We start from the raw sequence: 21,438 nt of genomic DNA, 5'->3' as shown, positions 1-21,438 counted from the left end.
GAGATCTGGAAAGTGGAAAAGGGACTTGACAATATTTCTAACCTCGAGTTTATCATGCATCATCTGCGGAGGGGACAGGGAGGACATGTTGTGAAAAATAAACAGGTGAAGCCCCTGAACTCGGTGTGAAACCGTCTCTGGGCCTGTTCCTTTCATTTTGTGAATAATAAGACGTCGGCAGCTCCGGTGTCAGAGTGGACTTTGTCATTGATGTTAGTGTCACCCATTGTATATGCACCTTTGACACAAACAGACCTTGAACCGACTCCACAACTGAGAACAAAGCACCAAACTTTTATATATCAGGAGATAAAACTTACTTTTTCAGATGTGGCATGACAAAAGTTTTATTCAGTCGAGGGTTGTGGAGATGATCCCAACACAAACACCTCCTGTACATTCACACCTCGGAGTCATCAGTTAATCTCACATACTTTCAGGCAACATCTACAAGTTTTCAAGTGAAAATGTAACACTTGTGCTGTGTTTTGGGTGTCTGTTTACACACCAACGGTGCTCGGAGCCACTGAAAATGCAACTTTTTGAAAACACTCCATGTTGACAGCGGGAATGCTGCTACTGAGCACACGAATCATGGCTGTGAAAAATGATTCTTGAATTGAAGCTATTTAAATATGCAGGTTTGCTGTCACTGGCCAATCAGCAGCCGGTAGCGTTGTCGCTCCTCCTTATGAACGGAGGGGTTATGAAATATGGTAACAGTTGGGTACGGTAGAATAGTACAACGTTCTAACCAGAGGAATTGGCTTCAATTTTAGAAAGTATCCTGTTACCACCACCAGAAGAAAAAAACACTGAAAAACCTGCAGTGCATCCCCACATAAATTCTTCATCCAGATTAAAAAAGGAAGAAGAAAAAAAACATGCCAGACTTAAGTATAGAGAACTTGCACAGACCGAGGCTAATAAATAGCACCATTACCAGAGAAGCTACAAAAACATCATTACCCACGCAAATGACTTGATTATAGGGATGAAACCCTGCTGCAATGTAAGCATGTCACTGCAGCCCCTGATTCTCCGTCTGTACGTTACCCAGCATGCCAAAGAGGGGGAGCTCTCTAAATATACAATGCTGCTAAAAGGGGCAGGGCACACCAAGAGGAAAACAAACAGGAGATTTTCTGACATTAATGGCCTAACACTGATAAAAGAGCTTTAAATAAAATAATAAAAGCACACGCCTGTAAATGAAGCGAATGGCTTCTGCCTTGCTATTATAAGCCAGCTATCAATCTTTGCCCAAATTGTTCAGCGGACAAAGTCCCTGTTTGCTATTCCGGTCAGCACCCACTGCCGGGGCCTCGGCGGTCTCTTGTATTATGTGTCACGGCGGAGAATCAAGAGGTTTTATGCAGTGGCAGATGCTTTATTCAGTGGCACCTTTGCAGCTTTTTGTGGTGGGAAACATCTGAAATAGCAATCCAACATGTCTACTAGCATGAGGAAGTGGTTAGCGGATCGATACTGAGATGATCAGGTGACCGGGGGAAGCATATCAGAGAGGGGGATGCTGGGGCCTCGCCTGTGAGGCTCGTCTGAAGCCCAGAACCTCTTGTCATAACTGCTCGCATCTGTCAGTGGGTGGGGGAATGAATACCAGGCATGAATAATAGATTATCACTGATATTTTTAGGTGAGCCGAGGCCTCCAATCTTGCAGCTCATCGGCGGATTCTTCATTTTACTTATTTATGGTGGCATCTTGTGAGAGAGACAAGAGTATTACTCAACCCTCCACGTCTCTTGCTGTGTCCAGTGAAGACCTGGCAAAATGTTGAGTGGTTCTTGAAAGACCAGAAAAAAAAAAATGTCAATGAGGGAAAATGTCACAGTGCTTCTCTCAAGTATCGGCTGACACAGCCACAAGAAGTTCAAAAAACCAGACGTACTGTGCACTTGACCACAGCGCCTATAGATTTCTTTCTTTTTCCGATGATGAGCTGATGTCTGAACTAAATGAAACACCGATAACTCAATAAGAAGAGACGGCCATGCGCAAATTTAGCAGTGTACGGACGTTAATGGTCTGGTGTAAAATGAACAGCGCTGTCTGATGGCATTTTCTGTCATAAAAAGATGCAACGACCCAAAGGAGCATCGTTCTTCACATTATTTTAAGAGAAATAAACAAAAATATCCTCGGTTGTTTTGTCTGTTGTCTCCTACGTCACATCAGCAGAGAGAGAGCCATGATGGGAGCGGTACACAGAACGGGAGATGCAAATAAGTGACACAGCTTCAAAAGCGATTAAAGATGAAAAGGAGAAACAAAGGGAAACAGAAGCTAAGGGAAATCTTCTGGGACTTTCCGCTGCTATTCTGTCTGATATGAAAGCATCTCAGATTCCGCGGCCGGGGTGTCATGGGCTCTGCCTTTGGGAGTGGGCCTCAGATGCATTACAGTAAAAGTAATCACAATACATGAATATGAGATGCCCCTCTTCCTCGGGAAAGCTCCTTGCTTTCCGCCACATTCTGTGTGTGTCCATCATCATCTGTCCATCATCTTTTTAGCTGTGCGCACCGTCAGTCGCTGCCAATTTCAGCCTCCGTTGCCTTAACTGCTTCCCCTCTCTTCCGCGCACGTTTTGGTGGAGATTAGAAAAAGCAAACACTTTGCATTTGCTCTGATCTGTCAGTGTAACAAGCACAGAACTGCGATTTGAAGTGGCCTACTTTAAGAATAAAACTCCACTGATCGATTGGCGCTCGCATCTAAAATGTCATTTCCCAAAAGAGAGGTGTTTGCTAAGTTACAGTAAAATGCAGCAATTTCACAGTGGAGCGTTGAGTTCAATAGAGCAGGTATTAAAAACACAACCAATCCAATTGGAACATCTGAATAATGGAAACGCATGAGAGACAAAGAGCAATGCAGAGAAAATAAGAAGCCACTCTCAATCATTACGCCAGATGAAAAACACGCCGGTCGGAATCGGGTGGCGGTAATACGCAACGTCACTCACTTGCCATCGAAGGGGTTGGCTCCGGGGATGACGTGGGTGCTGTCTCTGCCCACCAGAAATCGCACCCGATCGTAGAAGGTCTGCAGGTTGCTCTGGGAAGTGGACATCTGTGTCTCCTGGATGATGTCCAGAGGGTCCGGGGAGCCCACACACAAAGAGGTGGTGTGACAGGTTGCCTGTAGACAGCAGTCTGGATCCATGCAGTCCACCAGGCCATCTGACAAGGTCAGACAAGACACACACACACACACACACTAAACCACTGCCTCATTACACAACAGCTTGGATACACCTCTGGCAAAAAAAAAAGAAAAAAAAAAACTTCTGAAGTTTTCTGCACTTTTGAAACTATTCAGTGGAAATTCTCTTGACAAATAATATCACACATAATTTTTTTTTTGGCAATTCACTTACAGAAAGCTGTAATAAACAAAAGAAGAAAACAAAATCACATTAACATTCAGTGTGGTCACTCCTCATATTTATTACCAGTTTAAAGTACGGTGTGGCAGGTATTGTTCCAAGCAATTTCTCACACTTATGTCTTAACTGTTGTCTGCTCAAACGCTCCAGATTCCCGTTGAACAAACCGCCATGTGCTGAATTTTGGCTCGTCAAGCGAGTCAGGTCAGAGCACCTTCTGCTGTTTTTCTTGCATTTCTTTTGCGCATATGTGAGCAGATCACGTCAGAAACTTGGCTTTTTGGCTGCTGGAAATCCGTTGGGTACACCGCCGAGTCCCACTGATTATTCAGTTTGACCTCTGTTGTCTTTTAGCCACTTCATGTATACATCTCATATTGGGAGAATATTTGAACATCCTATACTGTGCTCTTGGTCCTCTAGCTGTAATTTAGAAAAATAACGCTGGGCAGAAAGAGCTGCTGTGCAATGCACTTTACTCTGCTGAAGTGGGTCATTGGACTCCCTACCCTTTGCTTTCAGAGGCCTATCTGGCCAGATGGGTGATAAAAATAAACCCCGCTGTCAGGAGTCAGTCAAATCCCCAGCAGCACCCTGCCTTTGCCATTGAGAGTCGTCCCTGTACAGTGATGGGGAGACAAACAGTTCCTGCATAAATAAGGGATGCTAGCACATAGCCAAAGCCCCGAATAAGGTCTGGAAGAAAGGAAGTCACGTCTTCCTACTTGGCCCCGAGAGTGGTGCAGCCCTCTGGCTGGCTCTGTGTGTGTGCGCCTGGCTCAGCTCAGGGCTAGTTAGAGGGCAGAGCAGAGACTTCCTCCTGGGGCCAGTGAAAGTCCAAAGCCTTAGGCCAGGTACTCTGCTTTATAATGAAGAAGGGAAAAAAAAAAGAAAAAAGACTACGTGCAGGTGACTGGCCAAGAGCCATTACTCATCCTCACCTGTTTAAGAGTACAACAGAGTCTGGAAAGGCTACAGCAGGTACTGTGTATTCTCAAAAAATACAAAAAACAAAGGTGGCAGTTTTTACAGTCAAATCATGTCTGGATAAGAGTCCCTGTTGATGCCCGGCAGTGTCGGAAGACGTGTTGTTGTTTGTGATTTTACCTCCATCGTTGTCCTTGACATCACTGCAGGCGGTTTCCATGGAGGTATCACAGCCAGTGCCCCTCCAGCCCAGCTGGCACACACAGTACCAGCCATTGTTACCCAGAGTGCACCTACCATTTCCATTGCACAGGCCGGGGCAGCCCTCTGTGTAACAGAAAAGGACAAAGACAAAGGTCGGCGCGGAGAATGAGAGACGGCAGTTTTTCCATTGGGTGTAGAGATAAACTGGGAATGTTCCAAACACCAACAGTACAACGACATCGAAGATGTGAGCTTGTTGATGGGAATGGTATGCTGCTAATATTTTCTCTGGAAGCAACGGAATCAAATCATGTAAAGATTTTAAATGGGCGAGGGCGGCGTTAATGACCCTCGGATGATGTTGATTAATTTGATACACCCTTTGTGAAGCTTCTAATATCCCTTTGCAGTAAAATCAGATAAAAGGGATCTTCAGAATCAATATTCACTCATTACAACAGCAGATTGGCCTCTTGTATGTCCAAGACACTACAGCTGGACCCTGAAAGCAGCGCACGGCGATGTTTTGGCCTTTTTGCACGTAGCTGGATGCGTTTTATATGATTCTGGATATTGACCATAATTATGATGGCAGTTTTGCTGCTACTCTCTTCTGCAAAGCTTTACCGATTGAAAAAGAGTGGATTATTATTATTATTTGATGCATTTTCTCCCAGACTTCTTGTTGCAGTCAGAGTCATTATTCTAAAAGAGAAAACTGTAAGCTCTGTCATTAAAGAAAACAGACTAGAAGAACAGAGTACAGAGAGTGCTGAGCGGAGCCGGGCCACGTTGTCCAGGAGCGCCGGGCTTCTCCTGAGCACGGGACCCCGGGGGGAGCGAAAGGAGGCCGGAGCAGAACGACAGGTGGAACATTTCACCGCTTCTCCAGACAACGGGGCTTCACGAGGAGGCGTAGATCAGAGGATTATCTCACCCATCCCTCTTCTGCCGGTTTGACATTTATCGGGCACCTTATGATTCGTATCCTCCTCGCCGAGGCGGAGGGCGAAAATCTCCAGCTATCAAATGCACAAGTCTGTCACAGTCTGTGTTGATAGCAAGCCGCCTCAAAAGAGAAAATGCTAAGCTGACCCACTTTGTCAACTACAGAGAGTGGGGCAACTGTTTCTACTGTACGCTCTAACATCACACAGGGAGAAGAGGAGCGGCGAGGAGGAGGAGCGAGCAAACAATCTGAAGCCAGACAGGTGTGGAAGGATGGGAAACAGGAACCATTTGGTGGACTAAACCGTGATGAGGAAGAAACAAGAGAAGTATTTAGGAGGATGAAAGGTAGAGGCAGTGCCAAAAATAGATGAGTGTTGTGGATCACGTGGCGAGCTGAGTCAGTTGCATTGTGCTTTTTGCTGCGGCGGGAGCAGGAACACAGCCCCAGATCAATGAACGCAGTCACACACCAATACTTCAAGTTAATCCGAATAAAAACGCTCAAAAAAGACTTTTTTAAAGGCTCGAGCACATCATCCTGAAAAATGTATTTTGTTTAGGCTTTAAGTTTAAGGAATCCATTTCAAAAGATTTCAATATATTTTTCAAAAGGAAAAAAAAAACTGCATCCTCAGTTGCAGCACTGACTGCCATGCAAACATTAGAAAAATAGCTAAATGAGCAACAATTTAACAATCCGATCATATTTCTGAGCAGTAGTTTATGAAATTACACTCTGATCTCTAATATCTTGTTGGAAAAGGGTTTCGGTGCCACAGGCCAGTGCCAGAAGACAGTGCCTCGTCTATTAGACAGTGCTGAGCATTAGTCATTCTTTTATTGAGCAAATGGACGAAACGACGACGGTTAGACCAGTGGAGACGGACGATTAGTAAGCTCAGAATGTTTATTACGGGGATAAATAAAGATCCACTCTCTCTTGGCACCGGTCCAACTTAATTGGCATCCCTTTCAGAACGGAGCCCTGCTGCGCGCCGCCCGAGCCCGCCTGAGACGGCTCCCAACGCCGGGCTGCGAGTGTTCGGAGGACTCCTCTGGCAGCCGCTCTCGTGCCAGGTGGTCCATTACCAAGGACACAGCGAGAGCGAGAGAGAGAGAGAGAGAGAGAGCGAGAGAGAGAGACAGAGAGAACGAGCGCTGGAGGCGGAGAGGCAGGGTCGCAGCGGAGCCTCCGCCCCCTGCCTGCCCCGCACCAACCAGACCATGAACTCTTTTAATTAGAGAGGATGCGGCCTCAGCACCTATCGGGCCCCGCTCGCAGCTGCACACTCATCCATAATGCATGGCACAGGTTATGAAGCCCCCCCCTGCCCCCCCCCCCCTTCCAAGATCACCCACTATTGAGAAAGCAAGGATGCACACAAGCTAAAATATCCGGCACGTAAAGACAACTTGACTCACCAGGTGCGAAAGTGCTAAGTGGAGATTACTGTGTGACAATATGGCAAAAAGTTGATGGGAGGTGGAGGGTCTTCGGAAATGACTCGTTCGGGGGCAACAGGAGGTGCAGTGTGCTGGCATATGCCGATGGGGGAGGAGCATGGTGTGTGTGCATGACTCGTTAATGCTGAGCTGGAGGTACAATGAGAAGAGGGCAAAATAGAAGGAAGGAGGAATGCCATACCTTTCACTACCTTATCCAGATAGTGAGCTTGGGAGATAAAAGACAGGACATATAAGGGAGGTTTGAACAGCGCCACTTCCGTGACAGGACAGCAAGGCAATGTGTTAGTTTACAATACAAAAAGTAATTAAATAAACCAAGGTGGGGGGGGGGAGAAAAATGTAGTCATGAAGCATTACCGGCATGCATTACAAGCAACGGAACAAACACGATCCAGCACAGAGGAAAGGGACTGAGATGGGGGGAAGAAAAGAGGGAGGTTGGAGAGAACAGATGAAGACAATGACAGAGAAGTATTGAAGAAAAAGAAAAGTATAATGTTCAGAAAGGACATTTCAATCTGTCCCTATTTATTAACTGTCAGGATGGGCAGTCTGCCTCCGGGGAGTGTTTCCAAAGCAACATGATTGATGCACATATGACCGCCCTTAAATCTCTTAAGCAGCATCGCACAGGAGGTCAGGATGTTCGGCAAAAAGCTCTTCTAGTCTGGAAACGCCTCTATCGACGGCAGGGTCACCCGAGGCTCCACCGCCGGTGGCGAGGACAAAGCGGATCGCCAGCGCCCCCGCTCCACGGCGTGGGGGGCGCAGAGCTCTCAATAATGAAAATTGATTTAAATTGAGATCTTTGCCTTCTTAATGGATGACACTGAGGAATTTTCTTGTCGAGTGGGGATCTCAATATGGCACTTATAAAAGTCCCATCAATAATGTAAGGCCGGCATATAAAACATTCACAAACTGAGTCAGGGCTCCGTACTCATGCAGATCTGCTCAAAGAATGGTGTAAGGAGAATTATCTTCATTGATTTGAATGTGGAATAAAGCTCACACCTTGGTATTCTTGTATTTTCTTCAATTTTTCATTCGAGTCAATTGTGTGGGAGTTAGAGCTTCGCCCGCTGAAACGCTGAAGCGGAGGAGGAAGAGATGGCAATCGCATTCCCACTTCCTCTCTGATGCTTGAATGATCATAAATAAGTGAGCTGCTGTGGGCCACTGTCGGCGGAGAAAAATGTGGATCTCCTACTTAAATTACTTGTACTATTGTAATGGTTAAAAGAAAGTGGAGACAGGAAACTGGACCATGTAGAACTTCTCTTGAACCAGTTTTCTGCTGATAGATTTCACAGTTTCTGAATAACCTTAAATTTACCAGTATGAGAAGATAGTATCACAAAACCAGCAACAGATAGCTGAATTGAGTAATCAAGTTTTCCTGACAATTAAGTGAAAAGAAAAGAAAAAAAAAGGGAAAATGGGAGAGTATTGATGGAAACACGGAGTGAAGAAGCTGCGATTTAGCGAAGCAGGCGTCATGTAGCATGTCCTCTGATGTTTGGAGGAGGTTTGACAGCACTGACATCAAATTTCATCGGGCGAACTGCAATCAAACAAATGTCTTTAATGAGGCTGTGTTGCACTCACACGGTGAAACTGTCAAACCTCAGAACATCCATCGCCGTTAATGGGAAACATTTCCATGCCGTCCTTTTAGCATTTCAAACAGAGGAAATCGGTTCCGCGCCGAGGTCAACTACAGCTTAGCTGTGATCACAAGTGTCCTGAATGATAAATGGACTTTGGTAATTTCCCCCCATGTTTAAGGCCTCGTTTACACGACGTCCTCAAGTGAAAATGCAAATCTTGTTTCTTCACACGAGAACAGTGTTTGGAGCCACTCAAAACGCAACTTTGTGAAGTCGGCTCCCAAGCATTTCACAAACGACTCTGTCTCCTTATAAATGAGAGAGAAAAGCTACTTTATGAAAACTGGGTGCCAGAAAAAAAATGTACATCTGAATCGGAATCAAGATTCTGAATCGATCCCAAATGTTCAAGCATCGATATCCAAGCCACGCCTGCTCTATGCCTTCAGCCCGAGTAGATTTTTGTTTGTTTCTTGATCATCCTGATTACTCCCTCTGTCATCAGATTCAAATATCCAGCCAGTTTACAAGTCTGAAATTCACTCAGAGGTCCCCCAAGCCCGCCCTCTGAAAAACCTGATTGACATCCATAGACGTCCACGGCAGTGTTAGAGGTCAATGTAATTTAAACATTTCAGATGTTCTCATATATTTATTTTTTAATCTACTGATAAGTGGTTGTTTCTGTTTACTTTTGTGAACAGAAGCTGATCAGTTTATTCATTGTTTTTAGGAAATGATAAATGAGAGTTCAGTTTCCGTTAGTTGTAAGAAATCTGAGACGTTCACATCATTTGTTGAAGTTACTCGTCGAGTCTCAAATGTTAAACTTTGCAGCCACAGAAACTTGAAAATGTTCCCTCTTTGTCATAAGACTGCCTCTCTGTCTTCACAATTTCAGAATCACTTGATTAAGCTTCTAAAGCTGCAACTTCCAGTTTTGTTAAAAGTAACAGAACCATCTTTCAGAGCTCTTCCCAGCTTTCAGAGAAATGTAGTAAATCCTTTGTTACTAAAAGAGCATTGATTATGAATCGATTGAATTGAGTCTTGATACCTAATAAAATCATCACCTTACGAGTCGGAACTGAATCGTGAGTTGTTAGGAGAGATTTTCGTATCCCTACTGAAATCGTTGAGGCTGAATCTCTGTGGGCTGTGAAAGCGCTGCTCCTATGCATGTGCACCGCGGCACAAGTAAAAGCTTCTTCTGTACATGTGAGAGTCGATGGACAGTAACGGCGTCTTCCCCCAGAGAGTCAGGACTCTCCTGGGATTTGGTGGTTTTAGAGTTGAGAGTCACCCAGAATAACAATCCAACCCGGCCATCTGTCCACAGGAATGTAAACACCAGAATTACTAAACTGATGTGTTTTCACTTGAGACATCGTCGTGTAAACGTGGCCTTAAAAACGGCAGGAACACCGCTACTGTGGTAAATACAAACACTTCAGATAATGAAACTAAAATATGCTGCATGTGGTGTGACGCTGAGGAAACTCCTTCAGCTTCACTCTGTTTAAAGACGTCCGGCAGTCTGAGAAGATCTCCGAATTATCAACCGTCTAAGCACCGCTGACATACTCTGCTGAAGGATTCCCTCTACAAAACACACAGCACTTACAGAGTTTAGTCTCTGGCAACACAATGGAAATCCATTCACAATCGCAATCTTTTTTTTTTTTTTTTTTTTATGTGGATTTCAAGAACATGCTTGACTTTTACTCAAGGTCTGGAACAGCTAACTCTTGCAGGTGTTTATAGGTGAGCTGTTGTGGGGCTAAAAGCGGTGGTTGACCTGCTCACAATGACTCGCATGTCTGCGATTGAAATTAAAAGTAAATGTGAGGGGGACGAAAGAAAAAAAAATGAAGAAGAGGATGAGCAAAATGAAAGGACACCTTAGCACATTCCCACATTAAAATGCATGAAGGCAAGCCTCAGATCCTTGAGTAAACCTGTTCATGCTTTACCGAGTTGCACAAATTCAATTAAGCATGCTTTTCTCCCGTCTTCTCCGACTGGACCCTTCCCCTCACAACCCAGAGCTTCAGACACGGGCAAGCAGAATGTCAGCCTTTGCCTTTTGTTGGCCCCCTGAACCCCCCCCCCTCCCTCCCTCCCAAGCACACACACGGTCCCCCCGCCCCGACCCGGACCTCTCCTTCCGTCCTACCGATGGTGCAGTGCTCGCCGTTCCACCCGGGACTGCATTCGCATTTGCCGTCCCTGCAAGTGCCGTGCTCGTTGCAGCGTGGGTGACACGCCCTCTGGTCACACCCGGCGCCCATCCAGCCGTCGTCGCAGCGGCAGGTGCCCGAGACACAAATGCCATGGCCACCACAGTCCGCTGCACAAATCTCTGTGGGAGACAGGGACAGAGAAAGAGACAAAAAAAAAAAAAGAAAGAAGAGACAGAAAGGAAGGGAAGGGGGATGGAAAGGGGAGACGAGGAGTGGATGGGACACGGCAACAGGGGTGAAAAAAAAGGCAAATCCAGAAGTTATTGTCAAGGGAAGGCGGACACGCTCCACTACCTTGTCTGATGGCAGCTGAAAAGAAATTCCTGCACCTCATAAGGGGCAATCCTTTTTGACAATACAAATCTAATAAGTCCATTACCAAGAACAGACAAGGATTGTGGCGGCCTTAGCCGACTTATTCTTCCCCCTGCCTCCTCCCCTCTTTGAAAATTCGACCCTTTGTGCCGGAGAGGGGGTAAAGAGGAGAGAATACACAGCTGGAGCTGCTTGTCGGAGCGGCCGTAATACCAACACCACCAATTCCGATTAAACTGTAAAGTGTTGTTTTCCTTCCCCCGGTGTACAGAGGCGCTCCTGGCTTTGACACATGCTCCGTTATACGTTACAAGCAGGAGGTAATGCTCAAAAGAATCGGCGAGAGAAAGCATAGGGTGCCAATACGTGTTTTTATTCCCTCTAAGTGCTGTGCACCGGAGGAAGGAGGACATTCATGAAGCCGAGGCGAGTGAGAGACGCCATTGTGCGGCGGCTGAAAGACCTCCCTGACTGGGTGTGATAGACCCCGGGACATTAGCCCCCGTCTCATGAACTCCAGGGACAGTGCGACATGCCGAAAAGCTGAAAGAAATTAAACGCTGACAGATTACTTATGAATCTCATTCAATGTTAACCTCTTCATTAACTATTCTGTAATAAAAGGGAGCTTAGCAGTGTTGGGCAACAATGAACAATAGTCATGTACTCTTGGCTTATTAGCCAGGCCAATTCAAATGTAACCACAGGGGACAAAGGGAGGTAAAAATCTGTTTAATAAGTCAATTACTGCCTTCACGGCGCTTATTTTGTCATCGGTACAAATTTACAAATTAAAAAATCTGAGTGGTGTTCTTCAGCCGCAAACTATAACATGATATTAACAGCTTGAAAAGCTTAAAAAATAAAATTTAAAAAAAAATCCCTCGTCCTTGCTAATTGCAGTGCAGCAGTAACTATGGAAATAGTCATTTTCCATGTGAATTTTGATTTAAAGTTACGGTACATCAGCAGCATATAAATGAGGGCTCTCCACATAGAAAAACAGACTAAAACCATTCAGCGAGCAGGAAAAAAGGAGTTTTTAGGCCGGCTCTGTGCACAGTGCACACTCTAGCTGTGTTTTCTGCATCCTCTAAAGACAATACTGCTCTCAAATCAGAGCTGCTAATGAATTATGGGAGTTATGAACATCCAGTGTCGAGAGGGAGAAAGCAAGAGGAGGAGGAAGGGATGGCAGCAGTTCGTCTTCAGAGTTATTAGAATGCACAGTGGTCAGAGGAAACGGACTCAAACGGACTGCGAGACAACTGTTCACTTGGAAAAAAACAAAACAAAAAGGAGAAGCCTTTAACGTGATAAAGATGCAATTACAGCCTGCAGGCAAACCCTCATTATCCCCGGCCAGAGGAGTCCGCAGTGAGAAATACCGCCATTCCCATGATGGCCGTTACCATTTGCACTAAAGGACCGTGTAAACAAACTTTCCTCTGGGTGAGAGAATGGCAAAAATGGCATAAAAAACACACATATTAAAGGACATAAAACCTCAGGCATTGTTTTATGGCTGGTAACAGCATTACTGCCAACTGTGCAGCACCTAGCCCGCACTGTCCCAAAGCCACACGAGAAAATTAGTTTGTGACTTTAAAGCATCGAGGAAAGAAAGGGATTAAAGAATGGTGAAAGATATATGGAAAGCTTTCCGTCTTTTTCCTCTCCTCTCGGCGAGCGAGGTTATAGGCTGCTCGCTGCACCACCTCACCGCCAAGCTTAGCGTGATATTAGACCACAGAAAGCCCGACAATGAACAGGATAAAGGAGGATAAAAAGCCAACTCATCACCATTTACAGAGCTTGTTTTCCGCAGAGCAAACCCAAACTAACTGCCCATTTCCCCCAAAATCCTGTGGATTACCTAATAGGTCATTGTGTCTGCCTGGAATATAAAGAGATTCGTGGATCAGAGCGACCGCCGCACTAAAATCTCACATTTCAGAAATATCTTGTGAGAATACAAATGATGTTGTCTGGACGGACTCCGATGAAGACTCTCCAATTGTCTACAACAGCGGCGCTGATGCGCTGATGATCAACACATCATACATGCTCAGACTGAGCCAAATGAAGCTTTAATCTGCTGCAGCGTCCCCACAAAGAGCAAATACACTTTCATATAGTGCAGTCATACGTGTGGAAAATTGCAGAATTTGTCAGTTGGCTTGCAGTGTAAAGAAAAAAAGGGTCTTTTTGCTTTTGCATCTGCCAACATGGCAATTCGGAGACTTGAGATAGCTTCATTTGACAGCTTTTTAGCAATCTACCGCTGAGTTCCCTGAGCTTTTTTTTCACTAAAATACTTTGCTAGTGAGCGTGAGCAGACGAGCTGCTGTCAGAGCTCAACCTGGATTGGAGTTTTTCAGGCTTAGAGCCTTAAGAAGGTATATTATGAGTGTAAAACTATATCTTTATGCTAAGCCAGGAGAAAAAAAAAAAAAAAAAAAAAGCATACCCCATGGACGAAGTACGCAACAGGGTACTGAGGAGCATTCAGCCAGCAGGGAACAAAAAAACACTATCATAATGGTGAATCAATCAGAAGTCAAGAAGGGAAAATTAATTTGCATTGAAGCATCTCTCTTTGTATGTTTTCTTTTCAAATTGAATCTCATTTTAAAGACAGATACTCGGCGAGCTGTGGACCTCCAGCTGACCAGCGACTAGAGAAATCCAGGTTTCACAGGAGACAGTTGCTTTTGAGGAAAATCACAAATATTTACCTCGGTCAGGAGCTCGGCAATTACCAAAAGTTAGATTGCATCGCACAGTGAATTGCATTTGAACACAACAGTGCGGAAATTATTAGAGATGATCTGATAGGAATGTCAAGGTTATTACAGGGTGCTATTGTTTACCGTCACTTTTGATGTAATAAAGTCCTGAATGTTGATGGGCGAAGGAATTATAGCGGTTATTGTTAAATATTCGCTGTGGGGGAGATTATATGACAAACATGTTATTACAACTATCAGATTTTCATCTTAGCACAGCGATTATTAAACGGGAAGAAGGCTTGACGCATGTGTTTGGACTGTGTGAGGAAGCATGGAGAGAACATGCAAACTCCACACTGAGGCGCCTGAAATCTGGACTCCAACCAGGGATCTGTGGCTGTGAGGGAGCGGACCTATCCTCTACACCACTGCATCATGCTTACCTAACGAAATTAATTTATTGCCTCTTTTACCCACTGCACTCATGAGTGCAAAATAAAATGGCCAGAATTCTGCCTAATAAAGCATAATATGTGGGTGACTGAATTTAATTTGTTAAATCATCCTCCACTCACAGATTGCAAATACTTTCCTTTCTGAGTTAACTGGAGCCATTTTTGTGGGGGGAAAAAAAAAAAAGTATTTCAGAATATTTTTTTGGTGCCAAATCTCTGTAATACATTTTACACACATTTATCCAGTTAATTAAGCAAAAGGGAAATTTTGTTTTGTTTCTGATGTTAGTGCAGGATGGCTTTTCTATTGCAGAGCCTGTTCTATAAATGCATAATTTCTTTCTTTTTTCTTCCTCTCTCTCTCTCTCTCTCTCTTTCTCTACTGAATCAGAGCAGAATCAACACTGGCCGGTGAAAAGGAATCACGCCAATGTTTACTCTCATCTTGGGGAAGTGCTCACCTGTAGAGCAGTCATGGCCCGTCCAGTTGGGATCACAGCTGCAGGTCCCTGTGTCTGCCAGGAACGCTCCGTGTCCAGAGCACTGATCCATGCAGGAGGCCCTGGGACTCTCGCATCCAGGCCCGCCCCACCCCACAAAGCAGTGGCACTCTCCCTGGACGCACACCCCTCGGCCGGAGCACGTCGGATCCAGGCAGTCCACTAAAAGGTGTTCCAAAGGAGGAGAAAAAAAAAAAAACAACTGTGAGATGCACCAGTCACCTGCTGTTTTCCCCTCGCTCGCTCGCTTGCTCGCTCAGAGGCAACCCGGCGTCTCTATTTCAGCCTGAGCGGAATGACAACTGCAGTGGGCTGCGGCTGAGCTGCAGCCGGCTCTGGCCCGAGTACGGTGGAGGTACAGGAGGGAGCGTGCAAGAAAATGATGCAAAGAGGCCCTCTCTTCTTCTAAAAGCGGAGACAAGACTTGCAAAGAAGGAAATTATCAGGCGGTTTTCACACTGAGGCATTATGGCACAAACCTGCAGGTACTACCCACGCTTCTGCTGGCATTCTTCCATCATATCACAGAGAAAAAAATACACCCCAAAGAGGATAGGTCGCTTAGCAGAAGCATGCTCCTTTTTAACAAAAGCCGCAATGAAGCGCAGTTCAAAGCTGTATGCAAAACCTGCATTAACAAAATGCAGAGGAAGGGTAAAAAACAGAAAAGCCTGGGGCAACAGTCAGACAAGAAAGCTGAACTCTAAAGTTTAAAGACAATTTGAAGATCACTGCTTTGCACTGGCTTCCATCCTTTCTGTGCATTTGATCAGTGCAACCTGTATCAGCTCAGTTAGCGCGCAAAACCTGAATACTGCCTCGCTCTACAGCTTCTCTTCTGCTGAGGCACGAGTCCTCCCAGTCAAGTTAAATTCGTGCATGTAAACACAATATTATCATTCTTGGTACACACAGATGGCAAACGGGCGCCGCGCAGGAGCAAAGCCTCGCCACCAAGAGCAGGGGGCCAGCTCCCCTCTACCATGACATAAATGGGCATAAAGGCCGTTATAGTGAGACAAACAGGATCTCTCAGCTTTTAGCAGATGGTTTGGGCACAAGGCACAAAGATCAGAGGCTAACTGACAAGAAACTCTCTCCTGGCAATTAATCATTGTGGCTGAAGGTCACATGGAAGAAAGGTAAAAATGTTAAAGGGCCTTCGTCCACATTCCCCTCCACTCCTTATGGCTAACGCTTCACCTAAAATAGAATGGGGGCCTACGGATGTCACAAGCCCCCATTTATCAAACTCCCAGGGTCCATTTTTCATCTTGAAATGAGAGCCTTCAAGAGCTGACAAACACAATGGCTCCTTCAATCTTATCTGGTCGGGCCTTATCCGGCTACGACTCAATGCGGAGTTCCTAATAGATTAACACTGGACTTTGTGCCTGACTTTCTGAAAATAAATGGACTGTTTCCATTAACTTAATGCCTTATATCCATGATTTATGCAGGAAAAGTCACCGAGGATGCTTCTCGTGAAGTGTTACGGCCATAACGCTCTTTATGGAGGATGTCCTGTCTTTACAATAAGACAGACTGTGAGCCACAGCAGCTTAATAGCTGCACCCATTATGAGTACACTTTTAAAATGTCAGCCCACTAACAAAATAATATGGTGGCTACAGCAGCCATATTATACGGCACTTTATTGCTTGAGGATACATTAGATCGACTTAATAAACCAATCACCTTCTTCGCAGTTTTCCCCCTTGTAGCCGGGGTTGCAGATGCAGGTTCCCACGATGCACGTCCCGTGGCTGCTGCAGGTGACGTCGATGCACTGGTTGGTGGGAACGTCGCACTCCGAGCCCTTCCAGCCGCTGTGGCACATGCAGCGACCTTTAAGGTATTGACCGTTCCCGCTGCACAGCACCGGACAGGCGGCTTTGAAAAGAGCAGACGGCATACATCCATGTGAATGGACCCCTCCAACCACGGCTTCAAAGGACAGCGAGCATCTGTTAAACCCTCGATCTGTCAATGAGCTCCAGTTGAAAGCTTCCCTTTCTTCTGTGCAATATCTAGCAAACGCTATTGTATTTTGGCACCTAGAGAAGATGTGACCTAAATTCTAATAAAATCTAGCACAAAAAAAAAAAAAAAAAATCTAACATCTCAACAAAGGCTGCTAAAAAAAAAAAATAAAAATAAAAAGAGGGAGTTGAGAGAGTTGAATAAAAGTGTCAAGTGTGGTGCCGATCAACACATGGATAGCAGATGGTGGTACAGTATGTGTAAAGATGGAACCAAAACAAACTAGCAATGTTCTCCACACTGCTTAAACTTGTTTTTTTTTGGTTTTTTTTTAATGTGATTTTAATATGAGATGAAAAAACTGGAATATTGGTTTTAATTGCAGGAATCATAATGTTTTTGTTTTCTTCTTAAAAATCCAACAGTATTTATGGAGTGATTTTAAATGGAAAAAAACCACACTTAATAACACACAATAAAAAAAAATGAGTAGAAACTATCCATCCATCCATCCATCCATCCATCCATCCATCCATCCATCGACATTGCTAATCATTACACCACCCTACTGTCTCTTCAACTCTCTAATTTAATTAAAAAAAAATTAATCTAGCAAAAAGCCATTGCATGATTAAAACTGCTTTGTTCTGGTCATGTGGTGAATCTAATTTTGTCAACACCCCTAAATCTTATGCATCTGAATGGCGGAGATTATTGAAGGCATTACGAGTGCGGCGGTGACTCACCTCGCCCACAGTCAGGTCCTTTGAATCCTAAAAAGCAATGACAGGTTCCAGCGACACAGTCACCGTTCCCGAAGCAGTTACTGGGACAGTCGTCAATAGATTCTGCAAGAGAGCAAAGAGAGGAGAGCTTCCTGAGCAAAAACAAAAACAAATCAAACTATCTTCCTCTTCGGGTTGATTATTATCCCGTCTGGTAATGACAATGATAAGCTTCAATCACGTCAACATTTCTATTTCGCTGAAAAACATTTTTGAGTGTGACTAACATATCGCTCAAATGTCATAATAGACGAAACAAGTAAACAAGTTCTGATTACCCAGGCTTCCTCCCCAAAAACATTGCAGTGATAAAATCTGCAGAATGGACGGGATACTGGAAGCCGCACGCTTGAGTCAACTAATAAATCTGGTTCCACTCTTTCATGGCACGACTCAAACAGACCAAGTGCACGAGTCCCGGGAGCCATGCGCAATGCTACTGCTTCGTACTGTCTGCTATATGCACTCACAAGATATAAATTAATGTACATTATCTCTACAGATGATCAAGCAGGTACTTTGAAAACAGCTTGTTTCTCTGTAAAAAAAAGAAAAGAAAAGAAAAGAAAAAAGCAGGACACAGAAACACAAATCAAGCAGTGTGTAATTTACCAGAGACCCACAATAATTCACGCTGATCCAAAAGGGTGTTTTCTGCTGCCATGTCTAGGCTATGTGAGCTGTGGAGAACATTCAACACGGGCAATCACAGAACACACTGTTGTTGTCTTTAAGCCCGTCATTGAGCAGGAAGGTTCCTGTGTCGCGACTGCGACCCCTTAAACAAAGCCTGCAGGAGACCTTACACACTTTCAAAATTGCAGAATAGCAAAAGGAAATTTTGAATCTGAAGTAGTCCTGATCGAAAGATCTTATGATAACAATAATAATAATAATAATAATAATAATAATAATAATAATAATAATAACAATAATAATAATAATAATAATAATAAAAAAGACACTCTTTTCAACGCTGAGAGAAAATTGCTATTAAAAGCATCATTATACAGCACGGCGTTGATTGGGTCTGATCTCGGTAATTGCTAGTGTGGCCTTAATATATAATTTCCCACGGTTTCCTAAATGCTGGGCATTATGGTGTGACGTAAACAATCACAGAGCATGCACTCTCGTTCACCCTCCATCATTTCCTCTATTGATTCCTCAAATTGAATCAAATAAATTGGTGGGTGAAAAAAAATATCGTTCTACTCTGCTAACGTGCTTTAATGCTTTTAAAAATAAGTACGACTGACCACTGATCTCCAAGGACGGCAGGATAACCCTGAAACCCGACGCTCAGTGAATTAAGGCTGAAATGGTGCTGAAAATATTCAATCTTGTCCGCTGCCTTGAGGCTGCAGGAACTCTCAGGCAAAACTTACTGAACAAAGAATCTCTTGTGCTCCACAAAGGGCTCGAAATGTGAGCCGTGGATTCAGCTTCCCTTTACTCTAGAGAGTCAATCATCACTGAGGATGCAATGCAAGACAGAGAGGAGGAAAAAAAAGACAAAGAGAGAGAGTGAGGGGGTGTTTAGGCAGCGAGCGGAGAAATGCTGCTGATGTTTTCTCTGCTCCAGGCTTGCCTTTGCCATGTTGGGTTAGCGAGGAGGTGCAGGGGAGACTGTCCTCTGGCGTGGTGGAGGCAATCAGCACTTCGGTGGGCTTTATGGCAGCTTTCAACAGGAACATCTCGCTATAGGAGATGGCCTCGGCTCGGTTTTTTATTTTCCCTTTTTTGCTTTAAGCTAGGGAGCAGTACGTGCGAAGCGCGGTGGTTTATGGCGAGGAGAACGGGATGTGGCCTCCGTGCACGCCCGTCATTACAAATCCCCACCCAGAGTTACAATTATGCGGGAGCGATTCCTTGCCGCTCGTGGATGTGAGGACACAAAGGCCCGAGTGAGGTTGTAATTTACTGCACGCCGAGAAAGCCTCCACTGCTGCCGTAATAAGCTGACAGGTGTTCTACATCAATGTGGGTCTAAGTGAGGTTACCTTTATCTTTATCTATGAAGGACTTCTCTCTGGCGCACAACAAACCGTCAATCAAACGTGTTTAATTGAGTAATCATGAACTGCGTCGGAGCGCCGATGCAGTTTAGCCGACTGCACACCGACCATGTCTATCCGGCAGCGAATCCTCCGAGAGCAGGGAGGGGAGGCCATGAATATCTCTTAGCCGCACACTCGACATAGGGCAACGCATAAATCATGGATTCAAGCAGAGCTTCATTGAAATTCATTACCCTTCATATCAGGGGAGCTAACTATTGTGCGAGTCTCTCCAGTCGGTGAGGACAGAGCAGTGTGCAGTCGGCAGGTTTAATCAGCGGCTTGCCGCGCTCTCCCCGGATCTGGACGCCGCTGAATGATGGGTGATTGTGTACAGAAAGAAGCCCCGCTTCAGACCGAGATGGGATATAGAGTAAGATGTTGGTGCTGGGCCTGCGCCTCACGACGCTCTGCGGCCCCGCAGAAGAAGCTGGGTCTGGGTGGAGGCGTGCTTGGCATCGGGCATCAGGGACAAATGGCTTCATGCTCCAGAGGCTTGAGATACAAAACATTCACTAGGACACATTTCACATCGCCATGGAGTCTCAGCCAAGTAATGAGGACCAACCCAGACTAAAGACAAGAACGCTCTGTTCACATAAGCATATCGCAACAAGAAAGGCTCTCGCTGCCTGCAAACAGCGAGCTCACATGAAGCAAAATAAGACATTTTTCTGACTCCGCCTGTCAGAAGCACTGAGGTCAGTAATCCTACTGTAAATGTCTCTTAAACAATGTTGCTTGTGTTTCTCCGTACGTCTGTTCTGGATATCGCGCACATATATTTCTATACCTGCGCTGCTCTGTTTGAAGGTCAACTCCATCCTTCCACGGCTCAATACAATCCAGGCAGTTGGTGAGATTCAATTTCTGCTGAAGGGCACTTAACTGGTGACCCATTTTCCAAAAGGCCCCTCTGCCTCCCTCTGAGCTTCTGTGAGCAGATCAGCTCCGATACAAACGAACAGAGGCAGAATTCTGGCTTTAACTGTGCCCCCGCCCCATCCGCTGCACAGAATATCTTATCTGCCTGTGTTCTCTCTGATGCAAACCACAGGAGGGCTTCATGCGCGCCCAGTCAAGAAGAAATAAGCAAAAGTAAACACGCCGCCTGACTCCCCCTCCCTGTGTCATATCATATATTAAGTATTGAATTACAGCTGTTGTTGGCACAGCAGGGGGGAGGGGAGGGGAGTGGGGGGCAGAGTGCATCTCTTGCCTGTCTCCACTTGGTGTTACACTGGTGTTCAGGACAGCTTCTCATCGATCTGCCGCCTGGCACGGCCCCTGTCACAGATGGACTCTGGCCCAGGAGCTTTTAATTAAAGAGCATGTGAGAACAGCTCCCAGCTGCCATCCCTGTGAAAGCCGACACCTCGGGCCCTCTCACACCTTGCTTGATACAGCAGCGCTAATCAAAGGCGCTTTGGGGAGAACAAAGAGGGGCGTACAAAACGGAGTCGCCTCCTCAAAGACGGACGCCAGCCCGAGACACGGACGTCGTGCCACGCCGAGTTACAGTCGGAGGGAGGGAGACATCCTTCCAACTTTGATATATGGAAAGTAGATGGAAATTGGAGCAAATCGTGATCAAAAATGGCACTAGCAGGAGGGTACAATCATACTTTGAATTGTATGCAAATGGTTCCCAGAAGCTGGACCCCTGATTCGCTTGGAAGACACTCAGGCTAATGAGGATATTATGATCTCTCAATGCCCTACTCAGGGGCATGGCAGGATAGCACTGCTGTCCTGATTTTTGTTATATTCAGCTTCACCTTGATTAACCTGCAC

The 21,438-nt window shown here is 45.2% G+C and overlaps 1 protein-coding gene across 2 annotated transcripts in view; it reads right to left on the bottom strand.

Moving 5' to 3' along the window:
- The window catches only part of tenm4 (teneurin transmembrane protein 4), a 172,549-nt gene that overhangs the window by 53,588 nt on the left and 97,523 nt on the right, over positions 1-21,438 (bottom strand). For both annotated transcript variants that reach the window (XM_030109049.1, XM_030109050.1), the window contains 7 exons: positions 17,546-17,647; positions 16,515-16,709; positions 14,778-14,978; positions 10,748-10,933; positions 7,140-7,166; positions 4,520-4,666; positions 2,990-3,206 (listed from right to left, as the gene is read on the bottom strand). In XM_030109049.1, coding sequence (XP_029964909.1) covers positions 2,990-3,206; positions 4,520-4,666; positions 7,140-7,166; positions 10,748-10,933; positions 14,778-14,978; positions 16,515-16,709; positions 17,546-17,647 — 1,075 coding nt within the window. The remainder of the gene's footprint in view (positions 1-2,989; positions 3,207-4,519; positions 4,667-7,139; positions 7,167-10,747; positions 10,934-14,777; positions 14,979-16,514; positions 16,710-17,545; positions 17,648-21,438) is intronic.

This window comes from Salarias fasciatus, chromosome 14 (assembly GCF_902148845.1).
Source record: "Salarias fasciatus chromosome 14, fSalaFa1.1, whole genome shotgun sequence".
In the NCBI taxonomy this organism is placed as follows: Eukaryota; Metazoa; Chordata; class Actinopteri; order Blenniiformes; family Blenniidae; genus Salarias; species Salarias fasciatus.
This window is presented reverse-complemented; position numbering and strand designations above follow the sequence as displayed.